Here is a 27798-nt window from a genome sequence, read left to right as displayed (position 1 = left end):
TGTTCTTGGTTGCTTGTTTTGTAACTTATGTTACTTCTATTACAGGCATGATAAATAAATGTATAATGGATTGTAACTCCCAGTATTGTAATTTATATTTCTTTTTCTATGTAAAACTCGAGTTTGAAGGAAGTATTGGAATATTAACTTAAGCTTTATGACTAGATTGGATATTGATTTAAGAGTCCTATTTCAGATCAGATTATTTGTAGTAGTTGAAATCAAAGTAGTGAAAATAGGTGGCTAATGAAATACTAATTTAGAAATAACAAGAAGAAGGGAGGAGGAGATTAGGTAGAGGTAAAAGAGGGTAAGAGATTTAGGGTACGATAAATTACAAGTTGTGATAATTAACAAAAATTAGATGCAAGTCAACCTAAGTCTCTCTGCCAAATAATTCAAAGGCATGTGTATGCATCAAGACGAAAACACAACAAGAAGAACACAAATCCAAACCGGAAGAAAGACCAAGCCCTCCACGAGCTGCTATATTTCGTTCGTTCCAAAGATACATTAATTGTGGTTGCTATCCTTGTCGTTCACTATTGAACAGTTGATCCCAAGTCAACGCCTCGTCCATTGGTATGCATAATTTAAAGACCTATTTATATGGGCGGCGAAGGTCCCTCAACAAATCATACATCTCGCTTCTGATTTCAATCTCAATTGCCCATTTGATTTCATTGTATCGAATTTTTATTCTTTCTTTTTATTTAAAAGAGAGATGATCAATTTCTTTCAAAAAAAATTTAAAAAAATGTGATAGAATAAAATAAAAGAGTATGATATATAGTTTTACCGAGTCCCTTAAAAATTTCACATGTTATATAAATAACATCTTCTTTTAAATTATTTACATACTTATGAGAGTAAGTGATATAATTAATTCTTTTAATCTTTGTTGAGATTCGTAAGTTGGTTAGTGTATTATTATACAAGTGATAGATTTTAAACTCAAATACACGTGTTTGATTAGTGTATTATCCTACAAGTGTTAGGTTTCTGACTTGGATCCATGTGTGAATATTATATGCATCATTTCATGTCATGAAATTTGTTTTCTATTTTTATAAAAAAATTAAGTGTATATATTTGAATTCAGACTTGGATAATAAGATGCTCATAGTATATTTGAATTCAGTAAAAATGAATTCAGACTTGGATAATAAGATGCTCATAGTATCCCAATCTCTCTCAAAAGGAAGGAGAGAAGAAGACTTCTTCCAACATCTAAGAAGGAGCTAATTATCTTAGTTTAATTTTAATTTAAATAAATTAAGAGACTAATTATCTTATCAGATTGCACTCCTTCCATGCTAACTTATTAGCTAGTAAAAACTTTGGATGAGGTTATGAGTTTAAATCTCATTTCATCACTTACCCTCAGAAAAATAATCCTTGGATTTCTTTAGTTCTATAACTAATTTATGTCAAAGCTTACAAAATTAAAATGAAACGACATCTTGATTAAATTATTATTGTTTTGTGTATTCATACTATTCATTCTCTAATTGTGTTTTTTTATAAGCTTTCTCTCTCTATGATTAATTTGTTTAGTTGTTCTAGTTCTTTATAGTTCTTTTAATACTTATGTTCTTTTGTCCTCTCGATCTCACTCAGAGGGAGATCTCTTGGCAATTCGGTGGCAATAAGGATGATGTAGCCAATGCGAGCGCAAAGCCATAGATTTCACATACCGTCTTCAACCCCAATCATCTTAGGGTGAGGGCAAAACCCTAGTAGGAGGCATCACAACGATACCTCATATTTTGGCAAAATTCTTTAGGAATCGTAGAAGAAGCTTTCATTCCTCAACAGTAGTAAGGTCTCTTGGATCTAGATCTCGCCTGACAATGAGGGCCCTGAATCGCTAGAGGCTCAAATCTATTGTCAAATATGGCACCGGAGGCAGGATCTCTTGTAAAATTTGTTCTTTTTTCTTTAAGTTTATATAGTAATAGAAAAGATTATGATAGTAATTCATACTGCCGGTAGCTCAATTGTAGTAAATATATATTTTTTTATGATGAAGGACTAAAAGGATGAGAAGGTTTTAACTAATGAAAAATACTATGAAGATGAAGATCCCATATTTTCATAAGTTTCTCATGTGGACTATGAAATCATTCCATAAGAAAAACAAATACGATTCCTACATTGACACATGCGAAGAACACAATTTATTGATCAATTTTTGGTTATCTATTATAATGTTCCAGTCCTTTTTAAGGGCTCAGAATATATATATATATATATATATATATATATATATATATATATAATTATAATTATATTAAATTAAATATATGGCTCCAATATAGAGTGGAGTAGTGTAGTCTCTATTAAAATATCTGATTCGTTAACTTGTTATTGTACAATAATAAGTCTCAGTTTTAAATAGCATCCTGTGAGTCATTTAATATAATAAAATTTTATTTTATTTTTTAAAAATATATTATCATCGTAATAATTTTTTTTTGCTTTGAAAAATAGTTAGCTACACTACTCATACACTATATTCTTATGAACTCTCACATTGAAAATATATCATTTTTTGTGTCTCAACAAATTTGATTGATATATAAGAGATCCTTCGATACGTCATCATCAATGTTCCAATAAATTTGATAACTCCTTCTCATGATAACGAGATTTATAGGAGATCTTTTTATAGGTCATCATCAGTATTCCAACAAAACAAATTTGATGACGGACTACTTTTGGTACTAATGAGATATATAAAAGATCTTTGATAGGTCATCATCAATGTCTCATCAAATTTGATGATTACTTTTCATAATAATAAAGTATATAAAAGATCTCTAGATAACACATTATCTTCTTCTACTCTTGATTACTTGATTACTTCTAGCTCTCTTTTTTTTTTCGATTATAAACTTTGAGATGGTGACTTGCTTGACTTTTGATCATTTTAAAATTGACAATATAGAATGTAAGATGACGATGATGATGATAAGAACTATATAAATTCAATGTCTTTCTCTTTAATCTTTCGAGGCCTATATTCACTTCCCCTTCTTTTTTGTTTGTCTTTGGAAGTAATTTTCATCGAACGATCGAATTTAAATATATCCAAGCATTTGACTAACTGCTTAATACAATATATCTATCGAGACATTTTAATGGTTATTGTACTGTTTCACAATCGATGGATCTCGATTCCAATTCATGTGAGCATCTTATACACCATTTAATGCAATAAAAATTTCTTTAAAAAATTATTAATATAATATATAAGATTTCGTATAATTAATAATCATCAAAAACTTTATTGGCCTTAATTATTAAAACACAGTGCAAGTAACATGTCGCCATCTTTGAGTAGCTAAATATTCCACCTCTCGTCCATATCAGTCAGTGAGCAGTAAGCAGGAAAAGTCAGCAATCAATGTTGCTGATGTGACTTTTCATGTAGAAAAGTCAGCAATCAATTTTAGGTTGACTCCCGTGAAAAAAAGATAGCAGGAAAGTACTGTTACAAAAATGCTCAAAAACCATCATTTTATATTTCTTTGTATTTTTGCTAATAATAATAATACTGTGTATTAAGAGTTTACTTGGTTGAATTCAAAGACTAAATATGTTTTAGCAACACCGCAGCTTTTTCTTTTCTGCTAATCCTCATGCAAAATGTTAAAGACAAAAATAAAAAGTGGCAGAAATATATAACGCAGAAAACATTATTAGTGTACATTTCTAATAGATTAAAGGTCTAGAAATTATAAAAGCAAAAGAATATTCAGATCCGAGTCTCCTAAATCGTTTTACGAGATGGCTTTCAAGTGTCGCTTTAGGAGGGAAACTTGGTTCACAGAAACATTATAATCAACCTATCACAAGTCACAAAAATCTTTGTCTCGTCTGCCAAGTGATTCTTCTGACACACTGCGTTTTGCAATCGACGCTGGTAATTTTCTTCCATACCCATCCGGCTTCTATCCTTGTCGTTGACGGACTCTCTTGGCAAGTCTTCGTTTTGTCTTTTGGCACCAATTAATTGGAGCTTCATGTCTTATCGAATTTATGTAAAAGGATCTTTGTATTTGCCGTGTGCTGGCTTCGCCTTGACGAGTCTTCACTTGGGCTGCAGAACGAGTATTCGTTCAAGCAATTATTCTATGCCACTCGATTTTGGAAGGAATTAAGCTCGCTTCCCCCATCTGAGGGCTTATAAATCTGATGGAAGCCTGAAGGGTACCATTAATTTCAAGCAAGCATAAGCGATGGGATCCACGCTGCCACTGTTCGCGTTTCTGCTGTTGTTGTTGTTGTTGACGCTGCTGCAAGCAACGACTGCAGCAGCAGCATCGGCACCACCGTCGCCGAACGTGGTGTCAACACGTTGCAATGAGACATGCGGCGGTATTAGCATCCCGTACCCCTTCGGCATCGGCCATGGGTGTTTCAGGGAAGGCTTCGATGTCACTTGCGAAGTCGTTAAGGGCTCTGCGACTCCCAGAGCTTTCTTGGGCGGCAGGGAGAGGAACATTACAGTTGAGGAGATATTCTTGCCCCAGGGCCAAGCAAGCGTGCTGAATGACATCACCTGGGAATGTTTCAACAGTACCGACAACTGGATGGCTGGTGAAAAACCTTCTCTAGCCCTTGGCGACAAACCATTTTGGGTATCCAGCACCAAGAACAGGTTCACGACCATGGGCTGCAACGTCCTTGGCTACCTCTTTGGCGGGGACAACTATACATTAGGAACCGGGTGCGCCTCCTTCTGCCTCGAAGGGGCAAAAATGGCAAGCGGATCGTGCTCTGGCACCGGCTGCTGCCAGACCACCATCCCGGAGAAGCTGGACAATTTCACGACCGGGTTGGTCTATTTCGACAATCTAAATACCTACGAGGAGTACAGCCCCTGCACCTATGCCTTCATTGCCGAACAGGACTGGTTCTACTTCAACAAGTCTGACCTTCGCAACCACACCTTTCGAGACAAGTACAAGGACGGCGTCCCACTCGTGCTGGACTGGGTAGCCGGCAACCAGACCTGCAAGGAAGCTAAGAGAAACCTTTCTTCATATGCATGCCGCAGCATCAACAGTGAATGTTTCGAATTCACCAGTTTACAAGGCTATATCTGCAATTGCTCCACAGGTTTCCAAGGCAATCCTTACCTCCAGGATGGCTGCAAAGGTCAGCATGCATCTCTCCCCCAACTCTCCTGTTTTCGATTACTGTATACGGTGTTACAATTTTCCCTCGTGATTGTTTGACAATCCTTAGATATCGACGAGTGCAGCTCGCCAAATCTGTACACATGTCATGGAACGTGCAGCAACACACCAGGCAACTACAGCTGCTCTTGCCCAAAAGGTCACAGCAGCAAGGACCCTAAATCGGAACCATGTGTCCGAGATCAAGGAATTCCAACATCAACGAAGATTGTTATAGGTACAAGTTCTCATCCTTCCTTCCATATTAGCTTAAACCTTCCATTAAGACTCCAATCAGAAGAATAAAAAATCTATTCGGATTCGAGTTTTTATTTGAATAAGTCGTTCTACTAAAACAAAGCTTGAAATTTCTTTATCCTATTACTTTTCATTTATAGGCCTCGTCGGTAACAAATTTTAATTTTGGAAACTTGTAATTCGATCTATGGAAGAGTTTACAAAATAATTAACATGAAACTCATCCCTTTGTGCAGGTAGTTGTGTTGGGCTTGTCTCGTTCATTACTTGCATCTTCTGCATAATTTTAGCATTTCAAAGAAAGAAGCTTCTTAGAGAAAAAGATAAATTCTTCCATCAAAATGGAGGCTTGAGATTATATGAAGAAATTAGATCAAAGCAAATTGATACTGTCAAAATATATACCAAAGAGGATATAGAGAAAGCAACAGTTAATTTCGATAAGAGTCGAGAACTTGGGCGAGGAGGCCATGGCACCGTTTACAAAGGAAACCTAGACGATGGTAGGGAAGTGGCCATCAAGAGGTCTAAGGTAGTCACCGAGGACCAAAGTGAAGAATTCGTACGGGAGATGATTATTCTTTCTCAGATCAATCACAAGAACATTGTAAGGCTCTTGGGTTGTTGCTTGGAAGTAGAAATTCCCATGTTGGTTTATGAGTTCATACCCAATGGAACCCTCTTTGACTTCATCCATGACAACGACGGGAAACTAATTCCCTTGACTACTCGTCTACGAATAGCCAGAGAATCTGCAGAAGCACTCGCTTACTTGCATTCATCAGCATCCCCTCCGATCGTTCATGGAGATGTGAAGTCGCTCAACATACTTCTAGATCATAATTACATGCCAAAAGTATCGGATTTTGGTGCATCGAGGATGATATCTATAGACGAAACCCAATTCATAACGATGGTCCAAGGAACTCTTGGTTATTTGGACCCAGAGTACTTGCTAGTCCGTCAACTGACAGCAAAGAGTGATGTCTATAGCTTTGGAGTAGTTTTGGTGGAGCTCGTCACAAGGAAAAAGGCAATTTATTATGATGGGAGCAATCAAGGAAAAGGTCTTGCCTCAAGCTTCATTGAAGCAATGAAAGATAGCCGACTTGAAGAGATATTGGATGATCAAATCACGGGGAAAGAAAACATGGACATCATCCAAGAAATTGCCGAGATTGCAAAGGAATGTTTGAACATGAATGGGGATGAAAGGCCTACGATGAGAGAAGTGGCTGAGAAACTGCATATGTTAGGAGGGTTCCTACAGGTCTCTTCAACACACCATGCAGCCGAGGAATGTGAAGCATTGCTTGGTGAATCATCTATGAGCTCTACCTTGGATTCTGTCGGGTACCATAGTTTAGAGAACAAATTGGGATTTGATGTAAAAGCTGGAAGATGAAGAAGATAAAGAAACAAGGTTCTCTCTCTATGTGCAAATCGAACTAGCATAAAAGACTGTTCTTGGTTACTTGTTTTGTAACTTATGTTACTTCTATTACAGGAATGATAAATAAATATATAATGGATTGTAACTCTCAGTATTGTAATCTGTATTTCTTTTTTTTAATGTAAAACTCGAGTTTGAAGGAAGTATTGGAATATTAACTTAAGCTTTATGATTAGATTATATATTGATTGAAGAGTCCTCCTTAAGATACGATTATTTGTGGTAGTTGAAATCAAAGTAGTGAAAATAGATGGCTAATGAATTACTAATTTAGAAATAAGAAGAAGAAGGGAGGGGAGATAAGGTAGAGGTAAAAGAGGCTAAGAGATTTAGGGTATGATAAATTATAAGTTGTTATATTTAACAAAAATTAGATACAAGTCAACCTAAGTCTCTCTGCCAAATAATTTAAAAGCATGTGTATGCATCAAAGACAAAAACAACAAGAAGCTTACATACTTCCCATGCATATCCAAAATGATTCCTTTTGGCAAAAAGAAAGAACACAATATAAGCATAAAATACGCTAAAGATTTGTTAAAAGGGTCTTACATGATGACTTATAATCAGATGCTTCATATGCAGGCAAAATATCTGCACTTGGTTTTTGCAACAGTTACTACACTGGCAGCAGATCTCACACATTCACTTTCCTTTCCAGGAAGGAATTCAACCTACTGTTGATCACATAAATTGGAGAGAACCTCTCTGCAGTTTTCCTCTACCTGGTCATCATCATTAACCTATTACGAGAAACATGCAGGCCAGCCAACATATCATTTTCGTTTGCCAACGACACATTAGTCTGGGGCACTAAAAGAATTTTATCCTTGTGAGCATGGGAAGTTGTCTTATCATCACAATCTGACTGCCTTGAATACTAGTCAGCTTCCCTTGTCTGCACGATTGAATCCACAATTAAAACCAGCGTGATAAGCTCGAGGGAAAGTGAGAACAAACTCTTCTGGCCTCTGAACACACCAGTAAACATCAGACATGCTGAATACTTTCCAGTTGAATTTCTGAAAGAAAATAAGCTAGAAAACATCATCTTCCCAAGATAACATTCATGCAGAGACAAAAGATAAGGCAAAAATCTATTACAAGATTGTGAAGCAAGTCTGGCTGTTCTTCGAATCGGAAGAAGAGACAAGTCCAGATATTTTTGCAATTTTATGCTAAGTATGAAATGCATCTAATAATACTATAATCAACAGAAACACTAGTGCACAACTAGATTCGTTACGGTTTGTGTGATCTAGAATAGCACCTCAATCTCCTCAGTTGGCTTCTCTACTATCCGCCAATATTCACCATCAATATTCTCTACTGATGGTTCCTGTTGACCAGATATTACATCAAAGTCTGCAATTGTGTGAAAGTAGTACTGCTCGTTGAAGTCATCTGCATATTTTTGAAATGATTCCAGAGTCAAATCCGGACCATTTTCGAATCCAGAAGTTCTATTCTTTTTGTCCTCATAATGTTGTGGCTTCCATTGATCTTCTTGAAAGAATCACGATTTTGAAGCTTGTCCACTGGCTGAACACAAGTTGTGAATTTTAAAAGATAACAAGCTTGATGAGATGTTGGATGATCGAATCACAGGGGAGGAGAGCATGGATATCCTCCAAGTAATTGCCGAGCTTGCAAAGGAGTGTTGAATGTTGAGGGAGATAAAAAGTGTTGGAGATGAAGGAGCAAGGAAAAACAGAATACTACGATACGAGTAAAAAGAATCCTTTCGACTCAAGAAAACTGTTGTAGTATTAAAAGCAGGAGGATTGAGAAGAACAATTACAAGATACCAAGTGCACACAGACTCTCTATCTATCTGTCTCTTTCTCTATATCTCAATCTCTATACCTTGCTACATGAACTACAGTCCTATTTATAGGACCTAATGACAACTACCCTATAACTACTAGATACAACTACCCTATAACTACTAGATCATGAGGTGGTTAATGAAACCACCTTATAACTACTAGATCAAATCATCATGTAACCACTAGATCATGATAACAATCTAGATAAATAACTATGAATCAAATCTCAACAAAAAGGCCTCCTCCAATGAGAGAATTGGCCGAGAAGCTCCATATACGCGAAGAGGGCTCTCCAACAACGCTCTTCGATGCAACATGTTCCTGAAGAGTGTGAAAGACTGCTTGGTGAATCATCAACGGTTCCCACCTTACACACTACAGGACACCATAGTTTACAGAACAAAATAGGATTTGATATAGAAGTTGGAAGATGAAGAACTTCCAAGTAAAATGGCAACACTTCCTTTGTTGAAAAGACAATATTAGCAGGATAAAAAAAATATTTAATTTGGTGCTTCTCCTCTAACTTATTTATTCTCTGTTGGCTTCTTGATAATTAAGAATATTATGGATTCTAACAGTATGCTATGTAGCAGCTGAGAGCATTCGTAATAAATTCCAAAATAAAAAATTATTGATGTGAATAATGAGGACATGAATGGCTCCAATATGGAGCAGTATGAAACATATTGCTATCGTCTCTAAAAATATCTGATTGGTTAACGTATTATTATATAATAATAAGTTTCAGGTTGAAGTGAACGCTCGATAAATGAATCTCGTATTCAAATTCACAATGTGAACATCCAATAATGAGTCTAAGATTCAAATTCACACGTGAAATATCATTTAATATAATAAAAATATATTTTATTTTTTAAAAATATGTTACCATCGTAATAATATTTCTTTCGCTTTTAAAAGTAGTTGGCTATGTGTTCAAATTCACATGTGAACTTCCAATAATGAGTCTAAGATTCAAATTCACATGTGAAATGTCATTTAATATAATGAAAATATTTTTTATTTTTAAAAATATATTATCGTCATAATAATATTTCTTTGGTTTTTAAAAATAGTTGGCTACACTCATACGCTATATTCTCATGAACTGTCATATCCAAAATAGGTCATGGTGATGACAAATTTGATGACTACTTCTCGTGATAATGAGATATACAAGAATTCCTTCAAATAACCCATTTATTTTTATATTTACTGGTTCCTTATTCAATAGAATAATCAAATTTGACCGGGTCAAATTCCTTACTTACTTCTAGCTCTCTTGTTTTTTCTCCGACAATAAATTTTGAGATGGTGGCTTGTTTGACTTTTGATAATTTCAAAAATGGCAATTAAGAAGGTAAGATGATGATGATGATAGGAACTACATAAATTCAATGTCTTTCTCTTTCTTCTTCTTTGTTTGTCTTTCGGAATAGTTTCCATTGGACGACTGAACCAAACTATAACCAAGAATGTGACTAACCACTAAATATAATATATTTGTCGAGACATTATAATGTTTACTGTATGGTTTCACAATTGATGGATCTCGATTCGAATTCATGTGAGCATCTTATACTCCGTTTAATGTAATAATGTTTTTAAACAAATTGATAATATAATACGTAGGATTTCACATAATTAATAATAATCATCAACTTTATTGGCCTTAATTATTAAAACACAGTACAAATAGCATGTCGCCATCTTTGAGTAGCTAAATATTCCACCTCTCGACCATGCCAATCAGCGAGCATTAAGTAGGGATAAAACTATTGATAGAGAGAGAGAGAGAGAGAGAACGTCTACGGTTGGGTGTGGATTCCATAGTCAAAACTGCGAGGAGGCCTCCTGTACCGATCACAGCTCGTGTAACACTCCTGATTAGTTTCACATCGAAAATGGGTAAAATTAAGATTGACTTATAAGGATACGATGAGTGTACTATTATCAACTTCAGCTTAAGTATTTTGGTCAGTGGATTAGACCAAACGAAGTTGATAGACTAATTAGCTCATCAGGCTCGAGTCATAATATTTGGTATCAGAGCCGACCTAGCATTTGGGCATAGTGAGGGGGCTCGAGTAGGAAAGGGGGACTTGTCACGACGTGGAGCGGTCTGATCTGGGTTATGTTGGGGCTTGATGTGGACGTCAAGTCTTTGAGTGGGGGTGATTGTAACACCCCTGATTAGTTCCACATTGAAAGTGGGCAAGATTAAGATTGACTTATAAGGGTCTGACGAATGTATTATTATCAACTTCAGCTTAAGTATTTTGATCAATAGATTAGACCAAACGAAATTGATAGGGCTCATGCTCGGGTCATAATAGCTCCAACTTTCAAGAATCTTAAAGAAGACTTGGACGGGATCTGTACCCGTCACTGTCGAGTTTTCCGAGCGACAGGGTCTTCTTGTATTTGCCGTGTGATGGCTTCGCCTTGACAAGTCTTCACTTGGGCTGCAGAACGAGTATTCGATCAAGCAATTATTCTAAGCAACAACAGTTGAACGAGGAATTATGCTCGCTTCGCCATCTGTGGGCTTATAAATCTGATGGAAGCCTAAGGGTACCATTAATTTCAAGCAAGCATAAGGGATGGGATCCACGCTGCTACCGTTCGCGTTTCAGATGTTGTTGTTGACGCTGCTCCAAGCAACAACGACTGCAGCAGCATCGGCACCACCGTCGCCGAACGTGTTGTCACCAGGTTGCAAAGAGACATGCGGCGGTGTTAGCATCCCGTACCCCTTCGGCATCGGCCATGGGTGTTTCAGGGAAGGCTTCGAGGTCACTTGCGAAGTCGTTAACGGCTCTGCGACTCCCAGAGCTTTCTTGGGCGGTCGCGAGGGGAACATTACAGTTAATAGCATATCCTTGCTCCAGGGCCAAGCAAGCATGCCGAATGACATCGCCTGGATTTGTTTCAACAGTACCGGCGGCGAGGTGGATCATCAAATATTTTCATTCAACCTCAGTGGCCTTCCGTTTAGGGTATCCAACACGAGCAACAAGTTCACGACCTTGGGTTGCAACGTCGTTGGCATCCTCTTAGGCTTGAAAGACAGTACATACGGAACCGGGTGTGCCTCCTTGTGCTTCGAAGAGGCAAACATAGAAAGCGGATCGTGCCATGGCACCGGCTGCTGCGAGACCACCATCCCGGAGGAGCTGGACTATTTTACGACGGAGTTTGTCTATTTCGTCAATGTTTCTTCCCACGTGAACGACAGCCGCTGCGCCTATGCCTTCATTGCCGAGCAGGACTGGTTATCCTTCAACAAGTCTGACCTCGACAACGACAACTTTCGCGACAAGCACAAGGACGGCGTCCCACTCGTGCTGGACTGGGTAGCCGGCAACCAGACCTGCGAGGAGGCTAAGAGAAACACTTCTTCATATGCATGCCGCAGCACCAACAGTGAATGTTTCAACTCCAAAAGTTTACAAGGCTATATCTGCAATTGCTCCACAGGTTTCCAAGGCAATCCTTACCTCCCAGATGGATGCAAAGGTCAGCATGCATCTCTCCCCCAACTCTCCTGTTTTCGATTGTTGTATATGGTGTTACAATATTCCCTTGTGATTCTTTGACAATCCTTAGATATCGACGAGTGCAGCTCGCCAAATCTGTACACATGTCATGGAACGTGCAGCAACACAGCAGGCAACTACAGCTGCTCATGCCCAAAAGGTCACAGCAGCAAGGACCCTAAATCGGAACCATGTGTCCGAGATCACGGAATTCCGACATCAACGAAGATTGTTATAGGTACAAGTTCTCATCCTTCCTTCCGTATTAGCTTTAAACCTTCTCTTAAAACTTCAATCAGAAGAAAAAAATAATCTGAGTTTTTATTTCGATTAAGTCATCCTTCTTAAAAAAAGCTTGAAATTTCTTATCCTTTTAATTTTCGTTAATAGGCCTCGTCGGTAACAATCTTCTATTTTGAAAACTCATCCCTTTGTGCAGGCAGTTGTGTTGGGATTGTCTCGTTCATTACTTGTATCTTCTGCATAATCTTAGCGTTTCAAAGAAGGAAGCTTCTTAGAGAAAAAGATAAATTCTTCCATCAAAATGGAGGCTTGAGATTATATGAAGAAATTAGATCAAAGCAAATCGATACTGTCAAAATATATACCAAAGAGGATATAGAGAAAGCAACAGTTAATTTCGATAAGAGTCGAGAACTTGGGCGAGGAGGTCATGGCACCGTTTACAAAGGAAACCTAGACGATGGCAGGGAAGTGGCCATCAAGAGGTCTAAGGTAGTCACCGAGGACCAAAGTGAAGAATTCGTACGGGAGATGATTATTCTTTCTCAGATCAATCACAAGAACATTGTAAGGCTCTTGGGTTGTTGCTTGGAAGTAGAAATTCCCATGTTGGTTTATGAGTTCATCCCCAATGGAACCCTCTTCGAGTTCATCCATGATAATGATGGGAAACTAATTCCCTTGACTATTCGTCTACGAATAGCTAGAGAATCTGCAGAAGCACTCGCTTACTTGCATTCGTCGGCATCCCCACCGATCGTTCATGGAGATGTGAAGTCGCTCAACATACTTCTAGATCATAACTATGTGCCAAAGGTATCGGATTTTGGTGCATCGAGGATGATGTCTATAGACGAAACCCAATTCATAACGATGGTCCAGGGAACTCTTGGTTATTTGGACCCAGAGTACTTGCTAGTTCGTCAACTAACAACAAAGAGTGATGTATATAGCTTTGGAGTAGTTCTAGTGGAGCTCATCACAATGAAAAAGGCAATTTATTATGATGGGAGCAGTCAAGGAAAAGCTCTTGCCTCAAGCTTCATTGAAGCAATGAAAGATAGCCGACTTGAAGAGATATTGGATGATCAAATCATGGGAAAAGAAAACATGAAAGTCATCCAAGAAATTGCCGAGATTGCAAAGGAATGTTTGAACATGAATGGGGATGAAAGGCCTCCGATGAGAGAAGTGGCTGAAAAACTGCATATGTTAGGAGGGTTCCTACAGGTCTCTTCAACACACCATGCACCCGAGGAATGTGAAGCATTGCTTGGTGAATCATCTATGAGCTCTACCTCGGATTCTGTCGGGTACCACAGTTTAGAGAACAAATTGGGGTTTGATGTAAAAGCCGGAAGATGAAGAAGATAAAGAAAGTTGGTTCGCTCTCTACGTTCAAATCGAACTAGTAGAACAGACTGTTCTTGGTTGCTTATTATACAAGTGATAGATTTTAAACTCAAATACACGTGTTTGGTTAGTGTATTATTATACAAGTGATAGGTTTGATTTTTTACTCGATCTCACTCAGAGGGAGATCTCTCAGCAATTCGGTGGCAACAAGGATGATGTAGCCAATGCGAGCGCAAAGCCATAGATTTCACATACCGTCTTCAACCCCAATCATTTTAGGGTGAGGGCAAAACCCTAGTAGGAGGCATCACAACAATGCCTCATATTTTGGCGAAATTCTTTAGGAATTGTAGAAGAAGCTTTCATTCCACAACGGTCGCAGGGTCTCTTGGATCCAGATCTCGCCCGACAATGATGGCCCTGAATCGCTAGGAGGCTCAAAACTATTGTCGAAGACAGCATGGGAGGCAAGATCTCTTGTAACATTTATTCTTTTTTTTTTTTTTTAAGTTTATATAGTAATAGAAAAGATTATGATAGTAATTCATACTGTTGCTCAATTGTAGTAAATTTTTTTTTTTTTATGATGAAGGACTAAAATGATGTGAATGATAATAATCAAAAGATAAATGATTTTAACTAATAAAAAATAGATGAAGATCCCATATTTTCATAAGTTTCTCATGTGGACGATGAAATCATTCTATAAGAAATAAATGAATCCAGGTTCAAATTCAGTGAACATCCAATAATGAGTCTAAGATTTAAATTCACATATGAAATGTCATTTAATATAATAAAAATATATTTTATTTTTTAAAAATATGTTACCATCTTAATAATATTTCTTTCGCTTTTAAAAGTAGTTGGCTATGTGTTCAAATTCACATGTGAACATCCAATAATGAGTCTAAGATTCAAATTCACATGTGAAATGTCATTTAATATAATAAAAATATATTTTTATTTTTTAAAAAATATGTTATCATCGTAATAATATTTCTTTGGCTTTTAAAAATAGTTGGCTACACTCATACGCTATATTCTCATGAACTCTCATATCCAAAATAGGTCATCGTCGTGACAAATTTTATGACTACTTCTCGTGATAACGAGATATATAAGAATTCCTTCAAATAATACATTTACTTGTTCTAGGCTCACATTTATTTCTTTTTAGCTATCACTCAATTTTTTATTTTTTTATATTTATGAATTCCTTATTCAACAAATTTGACCTCATCAAATTCGTGGTTACTTCTCTCTTGCTTTTTCTCTGACTACAGATTTTTAGATGGTGACTTGTTTGAGTTTTGATCATTTCAAAATTGGCAACTAAGAAGGTAAGATGATGATGACCGGAACTATATAAATTCAACGTCTTTCTCTTTAATCAATTGAGGCATATGTTCACTTCGCATTCTTCTTCTTTGTTTGTCTTTCGGAGTAGTTTCCATTGGACGACTGAACCAAACTATAACCAAGAATGTGACTAACTACTAAATATAATATATTTGTCGAGACATTCTAATGGTTACTGTATGGTTTCACAATTGATGGATCTCGATTCGAATTCATGTGAGCATCTTATACTCCGTTTAATGTAATAATGTTTTTTAAAAAATTCATAATATAATACATAGGATTTCACATAATTAATAATAATCATCAACTTTATTGGCCTTAATTATTAAAACACAGTACAAATAGCATGTCGCCATCTTTGAGTAGCCAAATATTCCACCTCTCGACCATGCCAATCAGCGAGCATTAAGCAGGGATAACACTAGAGAGAGAGAAAGAGAGAGAGAGAGAGAGAGAGAGAGAGAGCAAGTCTACGTTTGGGTGTGGATTCCAGAATCAAACTGCGAGGAGGACTTCCGTACCGATCACAGCTCCAACTTTCTGTAATCTTAAAAGAGGAGTTGGACGAGTCACTGTCGAGTTTTCCAAGCGACAGGGTCTTCTTGTATTTGCCGTGTGATGGCTTCACTTGGGCTGCAGAACGAGTATTCGATCAAGCAATTATTCTAAGCAACAACAGCTGAACGAGGAATTATGCTCGCTTCGCCATCGGTGGGCTTATAAATCTGATGGAAGCCTGAAGGGTATCATTAGTTTCAAGCAAGCATAAGGGATGGGATCCACGCTGCCACCGTTCGCGTTTAAGCTGTTGTTGTTGACGCTGCTCCAAGCAACAACGACAGCACCAGCAGCATCGGCACCACCGTCGCCGAACGTGGTGTCACCAGGTTGCAATGATACATGCGGCGGTGTTAGCATCCCGTACCCCTTCGGCATCGGCGATGGGTGTTTCAGGGAAGGCTTCGAGGTCACTTGCGAAGTCGGTAACGGCTCTGCGACTCCCAGAGCTTTCTTGGGCGGCCGCGAGGGGAACATTACAGTGGAGGAGATAATCTTGCCCCAGGGCCAAGCACGCATCCTGAATTACATTAGCTGGGATTGTTTCAACAGTACCGACGGCGTGGTGGCTGGTCAAAGGCCTTCTCTAGACCTTGGCGACAAACCATTTTGGGTATCCAGCACCAAGAACAGGTTCACGACCATGGGCTGCAACGTCGTTGGCATCCTCTTAGGCGGGGACAACTATACATCAGGAACTGGGTGCGCCTCCTTCTGCTTCGAAGGGGCAAACATCACAAGCGGATCGTGCTCTGGCACCGGCTGCTGCCAGACCAACATCCCGGAGAAGCTGGACAATTTTACGACCGGGTTGGCCTATTTCATCAATATTTCTTCCTACAAGGACTACAGCCCCTGCACCTATGCCTTCATTGCCGACGAGGCAAGGTTCTCCTTCGACAAGTCTGACCTCGGCAACCGCACCTTTGAAGACAAGCACAAGGACGGCGTCCCACTCGTGCTGGACTGGGTAGCCGGCAACCAGACCTGCGAGGAGGCCAAGAGAAACCCTTCATATGCATGCCGCAGCACCAACAGTGAATGTTTCAAGTCCCCGAGTTTACAAGGCTATATCTGCAATTGCTCCACAGGTTTCCAAGGCAATCCTTACCTCCAGGATGGCTGCAAAGGTCAGCATGCATCTCTCCCCCAACTCTCCTGTTTTCGATTGTTGTATGTGGTCTTACAATTTTCCCTTGTGATTCTTTGACAATCCTTAGATATCGACGAGTGCAGCTCGCCAAATCTGTATACATGTCATGGAAAGTGCAACAACACCCCAGGCAACTACAGCTGCTCATGCCCAAAAGGTCACAGCAGCAAGGACCCTAAATCGGAACCATGTGTCCGAGATCACGGAATTCCGACATCAACGAAGATTGTTATAGGTACAAGTTCTCATCCTTCCTTCCGTATTAGCTTAAACCTTCTCTTAAAACTTCAATCAGAAGAAAAACAATAATCTATTCAGATTCGAGTTTTTATTTCGATTAAGTCATCCTACTTAAAAAAAGCTTGAAATTTCTTATCCTTTTAATCTTCATTAATAGGCTTCGTCCGTAACAATATTTTGGAAACTCGTTATTCGATCTCCGGAAGAGTTTGCAAAATAATTGACATGAAACTCATCCCTTTGTGCAGGCAGTTGTGTTGGGCTTGTCTTGTTCATTACTTGTATCTTCTGCATAATCTTAGCGTTTCAAAGAAGGAAGCTTCTTAGAGAAAAAGATAAATTTTTCCAGCAAAATGGAGGCTTGAGATTATACGAAGAAATCAGATCAAAGCAAATTGATACTGTCAAAATATACACCAAAGAGGATATAGAGAAAGCAACAGATAATTTCGATAAGAGTCGAGAAATTGGGCGAGGAGGCCATGGCACCGTTTATAAAGGAAACATAGCCGATGGAAGGGTAGTGGCCATCAAGAGGTCTAAGGTAGTCACCGACGACCAAAGTGAAGAATTTATACGGGAGATGATTATTCTTTCTCAGATCAATCACAAGAACATTGTACGGCTCTTGGGTTGTTGCTTGGAAGTGGAAATTCCCATGTTGATTTATGAGTTCATCCCCAATGGAACCCTCTTCGAGTTCATCCATGACAACGACGGGAAACTAATTCCCTTGACCACTCGTCTACGAATAGCCAGAGAATCTGCAGAAGCACTTGCTTACTTACATTCATCGGCATCCCCACCGATCGTTCATGGAGATGTGAAGTCGCTCAACATACTTTTAGATCATAACTATGTGCCAAAGGTATCAGATTTCGGTGCATCCAGGATGATGTCTATTGACGAAACCCAATTCATAACGATGGTCCAAGGAACTCTTGGTTATTTGGACCCGGAATACTTTCTAGTTCGTCAACTAACAGCAAAGAGTGATGTATATAGCTTTGGAGTAATTTTAGTGGAGCTCATCACAAGGAAAAAGGCAATTTATTATGATGGGAGTAGTCAAGGAAAAGCTCTTGCCTTCAGCTTCATTGAAGCAATGAAAGATAGTCGACTTGAAGAGATATTGGATGATCAAATCATGGGAAAAGAAACCATGGATGTCATCCACGAAATTGCCGAGCTTGCAAAGGAATGTTTGAACATGAAGGGGGATGAAAGGCCTCCGATGAGAGAAGTGGCTGAGAAACTGCATATGTTAGGAGGGTTCCTACGGGTCTCTTCAACACACCATGCACCCGAGGAATGTGAAGCATTGCTTGGTGAATCATCCATGAGCTCTACCTTGGATTCTGTCGGGTACCATAGTTTAGAGAACAAATTGGGATTTGATGTAAAAGCTGGAAGATGAAGAAGATAAAGAAACAAGGTTCTCTCTTTATGTTCAAATCGAACTAGTAGAACAATAGACTGTTCTTGGTTGCTTGTTTTGTAACTTATGTTACTTCTATTACAGGCATGATAAATAAATGTATAATGGATTGTAACTCTCAATATTGTAATTTATATTTCTTTTTCTATGTAAAACTCGAGTTTGAAGGAAGTATTGGAATATTAACTTAAGCTTTATGACTAGATTGGATATTGATTTAAGAATCCTATTTTAGATCAGATTATTTGTAGTAGTTGAAATCAAAGTAGTGAAAATAGATGGCTAATGAAATACTAATTTAGAAATAACAAGAAGAAGGGAGGAGGAGATTAGGTAGAGGTAAAAGAGGCTAAGAGATTTAGGGTACGATAAATTACAAGTTGTGATATTTAACAAAAATTAGATGCAAGTCAACCTAAGTCTCTCTGCCAAATAATTCAAAGGCATGTGTATGCATCAAGACGAAAAAACAACAAGAAGCTTCCATACATCCCATGCATATCCAAAATGATTCCTTTTGACAAAAAGAAGAACACAAATCCAAACCGGAAGAAAGACCAAAGCCCTCCACGAGCTGCTATATTTCGTTCGTTCCAAATACACATTAATTGTGGTTGCTATCGTTGTCGTTCACTATTCAAGAGTTGATCCCAAGTCAACGCCTCGTCCATTGGTATGCATAATTTAAAGACCTATTTATATGGGCGGCGAAGGTCCCTCAACAAATCATACATCTCGCTTCTGATTTCAATCTCAATTGCCCATTTGATTTCATTGTATCGAATTTTTATTCTTTCTTTTTATTTAAAAGAGAGATGATCAATTTCTTTCAAAAAAAATTTAAAAAAATGTGATAGAATAAAATAAAAGAGTATGATATATAGTTTTACCGAGTCCCTTAAAAATTTCACATGTTATATAAATAACATCTTCCTTTAAATTATTTACATACTTATGAGAGTAAGTGATATAATTAATTCTTTTAATCTTTGTTGAGATTTGTAAGTTGGTTAGTGTATTATTATACAAGTGATAGATTTTAAACTCAAATACACGTGTTTGGTTAGTGTATTATCCTACAAGTGATAGGTTTCTGACTTGGATCCATGTGTGAATATTATGTGCATCATTTCATGTCATGAAATTTGTTTTCTATTTTTATAAAAAAAATTAAGTGTATATATTTGAATTCAGACTTGGATAATAAGATGCTCATAGTATATTTGAATTCAGTAAGAATGAATTCAGACTTGGATAATAAGATGCTCATAGTATCTCAATCTCTCTCAAAAGGAAGGAGAGAAGAAGACTTCTTCCAACATCTAAGAAGGAGCTAATTATCTTAGTTTAATTTTAATTTAAATAAATTAAGAGACTAATTATCTTATCAGATTGCACACCTTCCATGCTAACTATATTAGCTGGTAAAAACTTTCGATGAGGTTATGAGTTTAAATCTCATTTCGTCACTTAACCTTAGAAAAATACTCCTTGGATTTCTTTAGTTCTATAACTAATTTATGTCAAAGCTTACAAAATTAAAATGAAAAGGCATCTTGATTAAATTATTATTGATTTGTGTATTCATACTATTCATTCTCTAATCGTGTTTTTTTATAAGCTTTCTCTCTCTATGATTAATTTGTTTAGTTGTTCTAGTTCTTTATAGTTCTTTTAATACTTATGTTCTTTTGTCCTCTCGATCTCACTCAGAGGGAGATCTCTTGGCAATTCGGTGGCAACAAGGATGGTGTAGTCAATGCGAGCGCAAAACTATAGATTTCACATACCGTCTTCAACCCCAATCATCTTAGGGTGAGGGCAAAACCCTAGTAGGAGGCATCACAACAGTACCTCATATTTTGACAAAATTCTTTAGGAATCGTAAAAGAAGCTTTCATTCCTCAACGGTAGTAAGGTCTCTTGGATCTAGATCTCACCTGACAATGAGGGCCCTGAATTGCTAGGAGGCTCAAATCTATTGTCAAATATAGCACCGGAGGCAGGATCTCTTGTAATATTTGTTCTTTTTTCTTTAAGTTTATATAGTAATAGAAAAGATTATGGTAGTAATTCATACTACTGGTAGCTCAATTGTAGTAAATATTTTTATTTTTTTATGATGAAGGACTAAAAGGATGAGAATGATAATAATCAAAAGATAAATGGTTTTAACTAATGAAAAATACTATGAAGATGAAGATCCCATATTTTCATAAGTTTCTCACGTGGACGATGAAATCATTCCATAAGAAAAACAAATACGATTCCTACATTGACACAACATAATTTATTGATCAATTTTTGGTTATCTATTATAATGTTCCAGTCCTTTTTAAGGGCTCAGAATAAATAAATATATATATATAGAAATAAAAATAATTATAATTATATTAAATTAAATATATAATAATTTTCTTTTCTTAAAAAATAATATTCTTGATCTTTTTTTTAGAAAAGTCTTTCAATATTTTAAATTTATAGAGATAATTACAATTATTGATTAATAAAAAAAATTATATTTGTATAGATAAAATTTTAAAATCTTTAATCAAGATTTATAATCTTCGATCAATAATGAATTTAATTTCTTCCCCTTTTTTTTTCTATATTCATTGCCTTGAATAAATGCTACCTCATGACAACTTATGTGATATGCAAATTATCCCTAAATTAATAAAAAAATTCAAATAATACATAAACTAAATTATTTCTACATCATATATTTTGGATTTGCACCTTATTCTTTCAGCATGTGGATAGTATCAATATGGTAAGGCCTTTCCAAGGAAGGCATCACCCGTGTGGCGGCGTGGATGCTCTTTCGGGCGGCCTTACCGGTGTGGGAAGCACCGACGTGCGTGTATGATCGACGAGTTACACCTTCCCTCGTCAATTTCCATGCCAAAATCTAAGTGTGACAAAGCAACTCCAACAATTACTCTCCAACAAATCTACTTACTATACAATATTCGAGGTGATGGTATTACTATATGTATATATTACCTCTACTATTTTGCTTGGGAAATTAAACTGAACACCAAAACTTCAAAGACAAGAAAACTGAGATGATCATTCTTTGTCGGATCAATCATAAATCATAAGAAGGTGATAAGACTTGAAGGTGAAGATTTCCATATTAAATTATGATTTTATCCCCAATAAAACATTCTTTTAACTTTATCCATGCGGATGACAGAAATTAATTTCTTTGGCTACTTGTCTAAGGATAGCTGAAGAATCTACAGAAGCACTTGCCTACTTGCACTCCGTTGACTTCTCCTCCCATCCTTCAACGTAGTGCATAATTTCTGTTTTGGTGCATCGAGACTATTATCTATTGATGAAGCTCAGTTCATAATGATGATTAACAATAAAGTGTGATGTCTACCATTTCGAAATAGTCAGAAGATAATTTAATTTATTATGATCGAAGTAGTTAAAGAAAATGCCTTGCATCAAGCTTTATTGAAGCAATGAAAGATAACAAGCTCAAAAGAGATGTTGGATGATCAAATCACAGGGAAGGAGAGCTTGGATATCCTTCAAGAAATTGCCAAGCTTGCAAAGGAGTGTTTGAGTGTTGAGGGAGAGAAAAGCCCACAATGAGAGAATTGGCCGAGAAGCTCCATATACACTAAGAGGGCTCCAACGACGATCTTCGACGCAACATGTTCCTGAAGAGTGCCAAAGATTGCTTGGTGAATCATCAACGTTTCCCACTTATACAGTACAGATTACCATAGTTTACAGAATAAAATAGGATTTGATATAGAAGTCGGAAGACGATGAACTTTCAAGTAAAATGGCATCACTTCCTTTGTTGAAAAGACAATATTAGCAGGATCAAAAAAAATGTTTAAGTTGGTGCTTCTCCTGAAACTTATTTATTCTCTGTTTGCTTCTGGATAATTAAGAATATTATGGATTCTAACACTATACTTTGTAGCAGCTGAGAATTCGTAATAAATTCCAAAAATAAAAAAATATTCATGTGTCACGAAGCTAAATAATGAGGACATGGATGGCTCCAATATAGAGTGGAGTAGTGTAGTCTCTATTAAAATATCTGTTCCGTTAACTTATTATTGTACAATAATAAGTCTCAGTTTTAAGTAGCATCCTGTGAGTCATTTAATATAATAAATTTTTATTTTATTTTTTAAAAATATATTATCATCGTAATAATTTTTTTTTGCTTTGAAAAATAGTTAGCTACACTACTCATACACTATATTCTTATGAACTCTCACATTGAAAATATATCATTTTTTGTGTCTCAACAAATTTGATTGATATATAAGAGATCCTTCGATACGTCATCATCAATGTTCCAATAAATTTGATGACTACTTCTCATGGTAACGAGATATATAGGAGATCTTTTGATAGGTCATTATCAGTATTCCAACAAATTTGATGACTACTTTTCGTACTAATAAGATATATAAAAGATCTTTCGATAGGTCATCATCAATGTCTCATCAAATTTGATGATTACTTTTCTTAATAATAAAGTATATAAAAGATCTCTAGATAACACATTAACTTCTTCTACTCTTGGATATACTTTTTTTTAGTTATCGCTCAATATTTTATTTTTTATATTTATGGATTCCTTGTTCAATAGAATAATCAAATTTGACCTCATCAAATTCCTTGATTACTTCTAACTCTCTTTTTTTTTATTATTATAAACTTTAAGAAGGTGACTTGCTTGACTTTTAATCATTTTAAAATTAACAATATAGAATGTAAGATGATGGTAATGATGATGATGATGATGATAAGAACTATATAAATTCAATATCTTTCTCTTTAATCTTTCGAGGCCTATATTCACTTCCTCTTCTTCTATTTTTGTTTATCTTTTGAAGTAATTTTCATCGAATGATCGAATTTAAATATAACCAAGCATTTGACTAACTACTTAATACAATATATCTATCGAGACATTTTAATGGTTATTGTATTGTTTCACAATCGATGGATCTCGATTCGAATTCATGTGAGCATCTTATACACCATTTTAATGTAATAAAAAATTCTTTAAAAACATTATTAATATAATATATAAGATTTCGTATAATTAATAATCATCAAAAACTTTACTGGCCTTAATAATTAAAACACAGTACAAGTAACATGTCACCATCTTTGAGGAGCTAAATATTCCATCTCTCGTCCATATCAATCAGTGAGCAGTATGCAGGGATAGAACTATCTTTCATGTCGACGATGTGACCTATGTGAACTATCTGTCATGTTGATGATGTGACTTTTCATGTAGAAAAGTCACCAATCAATTTTAGGTTGACTCTCGTTAAAAAAAGATAGTAGGAAAGTAATGTTACAAAAATGCTTCAAAACCATAATTTTATATTTCTTTTTCTTTTCGCTAATAATAATAATAAATAATAATACTGTGTATTAAGAGTTTAATTGGTTGAATTCAAAGACTAAATATGTTTTAGTAATACCGCAGCTTTTGCTTTTCTGTTAATCCTCTTGCAAAATATTAAAGACATAAATATATAACGCATAAAATGTTATTACTGTACATTTCTAATAGATTATAGGTCTAGAAATTATAAAGGCAAAAGAATATTCAGATCCGAGTCTCCTAAATAGTTTTATGAGATGGCTTTCAAGTGTCGCTTTAGGAGGGAATCTTGGTTCACAGAAACATTATAATCAACCTATCACAAGTCACAAAAATCTTTGTCTCGTCTGCCAAGTGATTCTTCTGACACACGGCGTTTTGCAATCGACGCTGGTAATTTTCTTCCATACCCATCCGGCTTCTATCCTTGTCGGTGACTAAATCAACCGTTGACGGACTCTCTTGGCAAGTCTTCGTTTTGCCTTTTGGCACCAATTAATTGGAGCTTCATGTCTTATAGAATTTATGTAAAAAGTTCTTGTATTTGCCGTGTGCTGGCTTCGCCTTGACGAGTCTTCGCTTGGGCTGCAGAACGAGTATTCGATCAAGCAATTATTCTATGCCACTCGATTTTGGAAGGAATTAAGCTCGCTTCCCCCATCTGTGGGCTTATAAATCTGATGGAAGCCTGAAGGGTACCATCAATTTCAAGCAAGCATAAGCAATGGGATCCACGCTGCCACTGTTCGCGTTTCTGCTGTTGTTGTTGTTGTTGACGCAGCTGCAAGCAACGACTCCAGTAGCATCGGCACCACCGTCGCCGAACGTGTTGTTACCACGTTGCAAAGCGACATGCGGCGGTACTAGCATCCCGTACCCCTTCGGCATCGGCCATGGGTGTTTCAGGAAAGGCTTCGAGGTCACTTGCGATGTCGGTAACGGCTCTGCGACTCCCAGAGCTTTCTTGCGCGGCAGCGAGAGGAACATTACAGTTCAGAACATATCCTTGCTCCAGGGCCAAGCAAGCATCCTGAATGACATCGCCTGGGCATGTTTCAACAGTACCGGCGACGTGGTGGATTTTAATACATCTCATCTCGACCTCAGTGGCCTTCCGTTTAGCGTATCCGGCACGAGGAACGAGTTCACGACCTTGGGCTGCAACATTGGTGGCATTCTCGTAAGCGGGGACAACGATACATTGGAAGCCGGGTGCGACTCCGGCTGCTTCGAAGAGGCAAGCATCGCAAGCGGATCCTGCCATGGCGCCGGATGCTGCGAGACCACCATCCCGGAGAAGCTGGACAATTTTACGGTCACGTTTTCCAATTTCTTCGATATTTCTTCCTACACGGACTACAGCCCCTGCTCCTATGCCTTCATTGCCGACACGGACTGGTTCTACTTCAACAAGTCTGACCTTCGCAACCACACCTTTAGAGACAAGTACAAGGACGGCGTCCCACTCGTGCTGGACTGGGTAGCCGGCAACCAGACCTGCGAGGAGGCTAAGAGAAACCTTTCTTCATTTGCATGCAGCAACAGTGACTGTATCGACTCCACCAGTCTACCTGGCTATATCTGCAATTGCTCCACAGGTTTCCAAGGCAATCCTTACCTCCCAGATGGATGCAAAGGTCAGCATGCATCTCTCCCCCAACTCTCCTGTTTTCGATTGTTGTATATGGTCTTACAATTTATCCTTGTGATTCTTTGACAATCCTTAGATATCGACGAGTGCAGCTTACCAAATCAGTATCCATGTTATGGAAAGTGCAGCAACACATTAGGCAACTACAGCTGCACATGCCCAAAAGGTCACAGCAGCAAGGACCCTAAATCGGAACCTTGTGTCCGAGATCAAGGAATTCCGACATCAACGAAGATTGTTATAGGTACAAGTTCTCATCCTTCCTTCCGTATTAGCTTTAAACCTTCTCTTAAAACTTCAATCAGAAGAAAAAAATAATCTGAGTTTTTATTTCGATTAAGTCATCCTTCTTAAAAAAAGCTTGAAATTTCTTATCCTTTTAAATTTCGTTAATAGGCCTCGTCGGTAACAATCTTCTATTTTGAAAACTCATCCCTTTGTGCAGGCAGTTGTGTTGGGATTGTCTCGTTCATTACTTGTATCTTCTGCATAATCTTAGCGTTTCAAAGAAGGAAGCTTCTTAGAGAAAAAGATAAATTCTTCCAGCAAAATGGAGGCTTGAGGTTATATGAAGAAATCAGATCAAAGAAAATCGACACTGTCAAAATATACACTAAAGAGGATCTAGAGAAGGCAACGGATAATTTCGATAAGAGTCGAGAACTTGGGCGAGGAGGCCATGGCACCGTTTACAAAGGATACCTAGACGATGGTAGGGAAGTGGCCATCAAGAGGTCTAAGGTAGTCACCGAGGACCAAAGTGAAGAATTCGTACGGGAGATGATTATTCTTTCTCAGATCAATCACAAGAATATTGTAAGGCTCTTGGGTTGTTGCTTGGAAGTCGAAATTCCCATGTTGGTTTATGAGTTCATACCCAATGGAACCCTCTTCGACTTCATCCATGACAATAATGAGAAACTAATTCCCTTGACTACTCGTCTACGAATAGCCAGAGAATCTGCAGAAGCACTCGCTTACTTGCATTCATCAGCATCCCCTCCGATCGTTCATGGAGATGTGAAGTCGCTCAATATACTTATAGATCATAACTACGTGCCAAAGGTATCGGATTTTGGTGCATCGAGGATGATATCTATAGACGAAACCCAATTCATAACGATGGTCCAGGGAACTCTTGGTTATTTGGACCCAGAGTACTTGCTAGTCCGTCAACTGACAGCAAAGAGTGATGTCTATAGCTTTGGAGTAGTTTTGGTGGAGCTCGTCACAAGGAAAAAGGCAATTTATTATGATGGGAGCAATCAAGGAAAAGCTCTTGCTTCAAGCTTCATCGAAGCAATGAAAGACAGCCGACTTGAAGAGATATTGGATGATCAAATCATGGGAAAAGAAAACATGGATGTCATCCACGAAATTGCCGAGCTTGCAAAGGAATGTTTGAACATGAATGGGGATGAAAGGCCTACGATGAGAGAAGTGGCTGAGAAACTGCATATGTTAGGAGGGTTCCTACAGGTCTCTTCAACACACCATGCACCCGAGGAATGTGAAGCATTGCTTGGTGAATCATCTATGAGCTCTACCTTGGATTCTGTCGGGTACCACAGTTTAGAGAACAAATTGGGATTTGATGTAAAAGCTGGAAGATGAAGCAGATAAAGAAACAAGGTTCTCTCTCTATGTTCATATCGAACTAGCATAACAGACTGTTCTTGGTTACTTGTTTTGTAACTTATGTTACTTCTATTACAGGAATGATAAATAAATGTATAATGGATTGTAACTCTCAGTATTGTAATCTGTATTTCTTTTTCTATGTAAAAACTCGAGTTTGAAGGAAGCATTGGAATATTAACTTAAGCTTTATGATTTGATCTGATATTGATTTAAGAGTCCTATTTAAGATAAGATTATTTGTGGTAGTTGAAATCAAAGTAGTGAAAATAGATGGCTCATGAAATACTAATTTAGAAATAACAAGAAGAAGAGAGGAGGAGATAAAGGTAGAGGTAAATGAAGCCAAGAGATTTAGTTTGAAGTGGCTATCCTTGTCGTTGACTATTCAACGGTTGATCCCAAGTTAACCTCACGTCCATTGGTATGCATAATCTGAATACCTATTTATATGGGTGGCGAAGGTTCCTCAAAAAACCATACATCACACTTCCGCTTTCAATCT

The 27798-nt window shown here is 37.4% G+C and overlaps 4 protein-coding genes across 4 annotated transcripts; all 4 read left to right on the top strand.

Moving 5' to 3' along the window:
• Positions 1 to 4205: 4205 nt before the first annotated feature.
• Positions 4206 to 6969, top strand: LOC135597981 (putative wall-associated receptor kinase-like 16). Its single transcript, XM_065091493.1, has 3 exons — positions 4206 to 5166; positions 5257 to 5424; positions 5681 to 6969. The coding sequence occupies exons 1-3, from the start codon at positions 4245 to 4247 to the stop codon at positions 6847 to 6849; spliced, it is 2259 nt and encodes a 752-aa protein (XP_064947565.1). The 5' UTR covers positions 4206 to 4244; the 3' UTR covers positions 6850 to 6969.
• Positions 6970 to 11332: 4363 nt separating this feature from the next.
• LOC103978094 (putative wall-associated receptor kinase-like 16) lies at positions 11333 to 13876 on the top strand. The gene is made up of 3 exons (XM_009393800.2): positions 11333 to 12248; positions 12339 to 12506; positions 12708 to 13876. Exons 1-3 carry the CDS (start codon positions 11333 to 11335, stop codon positions 13874 to 13876), a joined length of 2253 nt encoding a protein of 750 aa, XP_009392075.2.
• A 2128-nt stretch (positions 13877 to 16004) lies between these two features.
• Positions 16005 to 18705, top strand: LOC103978082 (putative wall-associated receptor kinase-like 16). Its single transcript, XM_065091492.1, has 3 exons — positions 16005 to 16920; positions 17011 to 17178; positions 17432 to 18705. Exons 1-3 carry the CDS (start codon positions 16005 to 16007, stop codon positions 18598 to 18600), a joined length of 2253 nt encoding a protein of 750 aa, XP_064947564.1. The 3' UTR covers positions 18601 to 18705.
• A 5905-nt stretch (positions 18706 to 24610) lies between these two features.
• Positions 24611 to 27496, top strand: LOC103978071 (putative wall-associated receptor kinase-like 16). Its single transcript, XM_009393777.3, has 3 exons — positions 24611 to 25641; positions 25732 to 25899; positions 26101 to 27496. Exons 1-3 carry the CDS (start codon positions 24729 to 24731, stop codon positions 27267 to 27269), a joined length of 2250 nt encoding a protein of 749 aa, XP_009392052.2. The 5' UTR covers positions 24611 to 24728; the 3' UTR covers positions 27270 to 27496.
• Positions 27497 to 27798: the final 302 nt, after the last annotated feature.

This window comes from Musa acuminata, chromosome BXJ2-1 (genome assembly GCF_036884655.1).
Source record: "Musa acuminata AAA Group cultivar baxijiao chromosome BXJ2-1, Cavendish_Baxijiao_AAA, whole genome shotgun sequence".
NCBI lineage: Eukaryota > Viridiplantae > Streptophyta > Magnoliopsida > Zingiberales > Musaceae > Musa > Musa acuminata.
This window is presented reverse-complemented; position numbering and strand designations above follow the sequence as displayed.

Excerpts from the sequence above, each read along its gene's own strand:
- LOC103978094 (XM_009393800.2), top strand. The coding sequence starts at position 11,333 with ATGGGATCCACGCTGCTACCGTTCGCGTTTCAGATGTTGTTGTTGACG. Across the intron at positions 12,249-12,338 it reads CCTCCCAGATGGATGCAAAG|ATATCGACGAGTGCAGCTCG; the intron begins GTCAGCATGCAT and ends GACAATCCTTAG. Across the intron at positions 12,507-12,707 it reads ATCAACGAAGATTGTTATAG|GCAGTTGTGTTGGGATTGTC; the intron begins GTACAAGTTCTC and ends CCCTTTGTGCAG.
- LOC103978082 (XM_065091492.1), top strand. The coding sequence starts at position 16,005 with ATGGGATCCACGCTGCCACCGTTCGCGTTTAAGCTGTTGTTGTTGACG. Across the intron at positions 16,921-17,010 it reads CCTCCAGGATGGCTGCAAAG|ATATCGACGAGTGCAGCTCG; the intron begins GTCAGCATGCAT and ends GACAATCCTTAG. Across the intron at positions 17,179-17,431 it reads ATCAACGAAGATTGTTATAG|GCAGTTGTGTTGGGCTTGTC; the intron begins GTACAAGTTCTC and ends CCCTTTGTGCAG.
- LOC135597981 (XM_065091493.1), top strand. The coding sequence starts at position 4,245 with ATGGGATCCACGCTGCCACTGTTCGCGTTTCTGCTGTTGTTGTTGTTG. Across the intron at positions 5,167-5,256 it reads CCTCCAGGATGGCTGCAAAG|ATATCGACGAGTGCAGCTCG; the intron begins GTCAGCATGCAT and ends GACAATCCTTAG. Across the intron at positions 5,425-5,680 it reads ATCAACGAAGATTGTTATAG|GTAGTTGTGTTGGGCTTGTC; the intron begins GTACAAGTTCTC and ends CCCTTTGTGCAG.
- LOC103978071 (XM_009393777.3), top strand. The coding sequence starts at position 24,729 with ATGGGATCCACGCTGCCACTGTTCGCGTTTCTGCTGTTGTTGTTGTTG. Across the intron at positions 25,642-25,731 it reads CCTCCCAGATGGATGCAAAG|ATATCGACGAGTGCAGCTTA; the intron begins GTCAGCATGCAT and ends GACAATCCTTAG. Across the intron at positions 25,900-26,100 it reads ATCAACGAAGATTGTTATAG|GCAGTTGTGTTGGGATTGTC; the intron begins GTACAAGTTCTC and ends CCCTTTGTGCAG.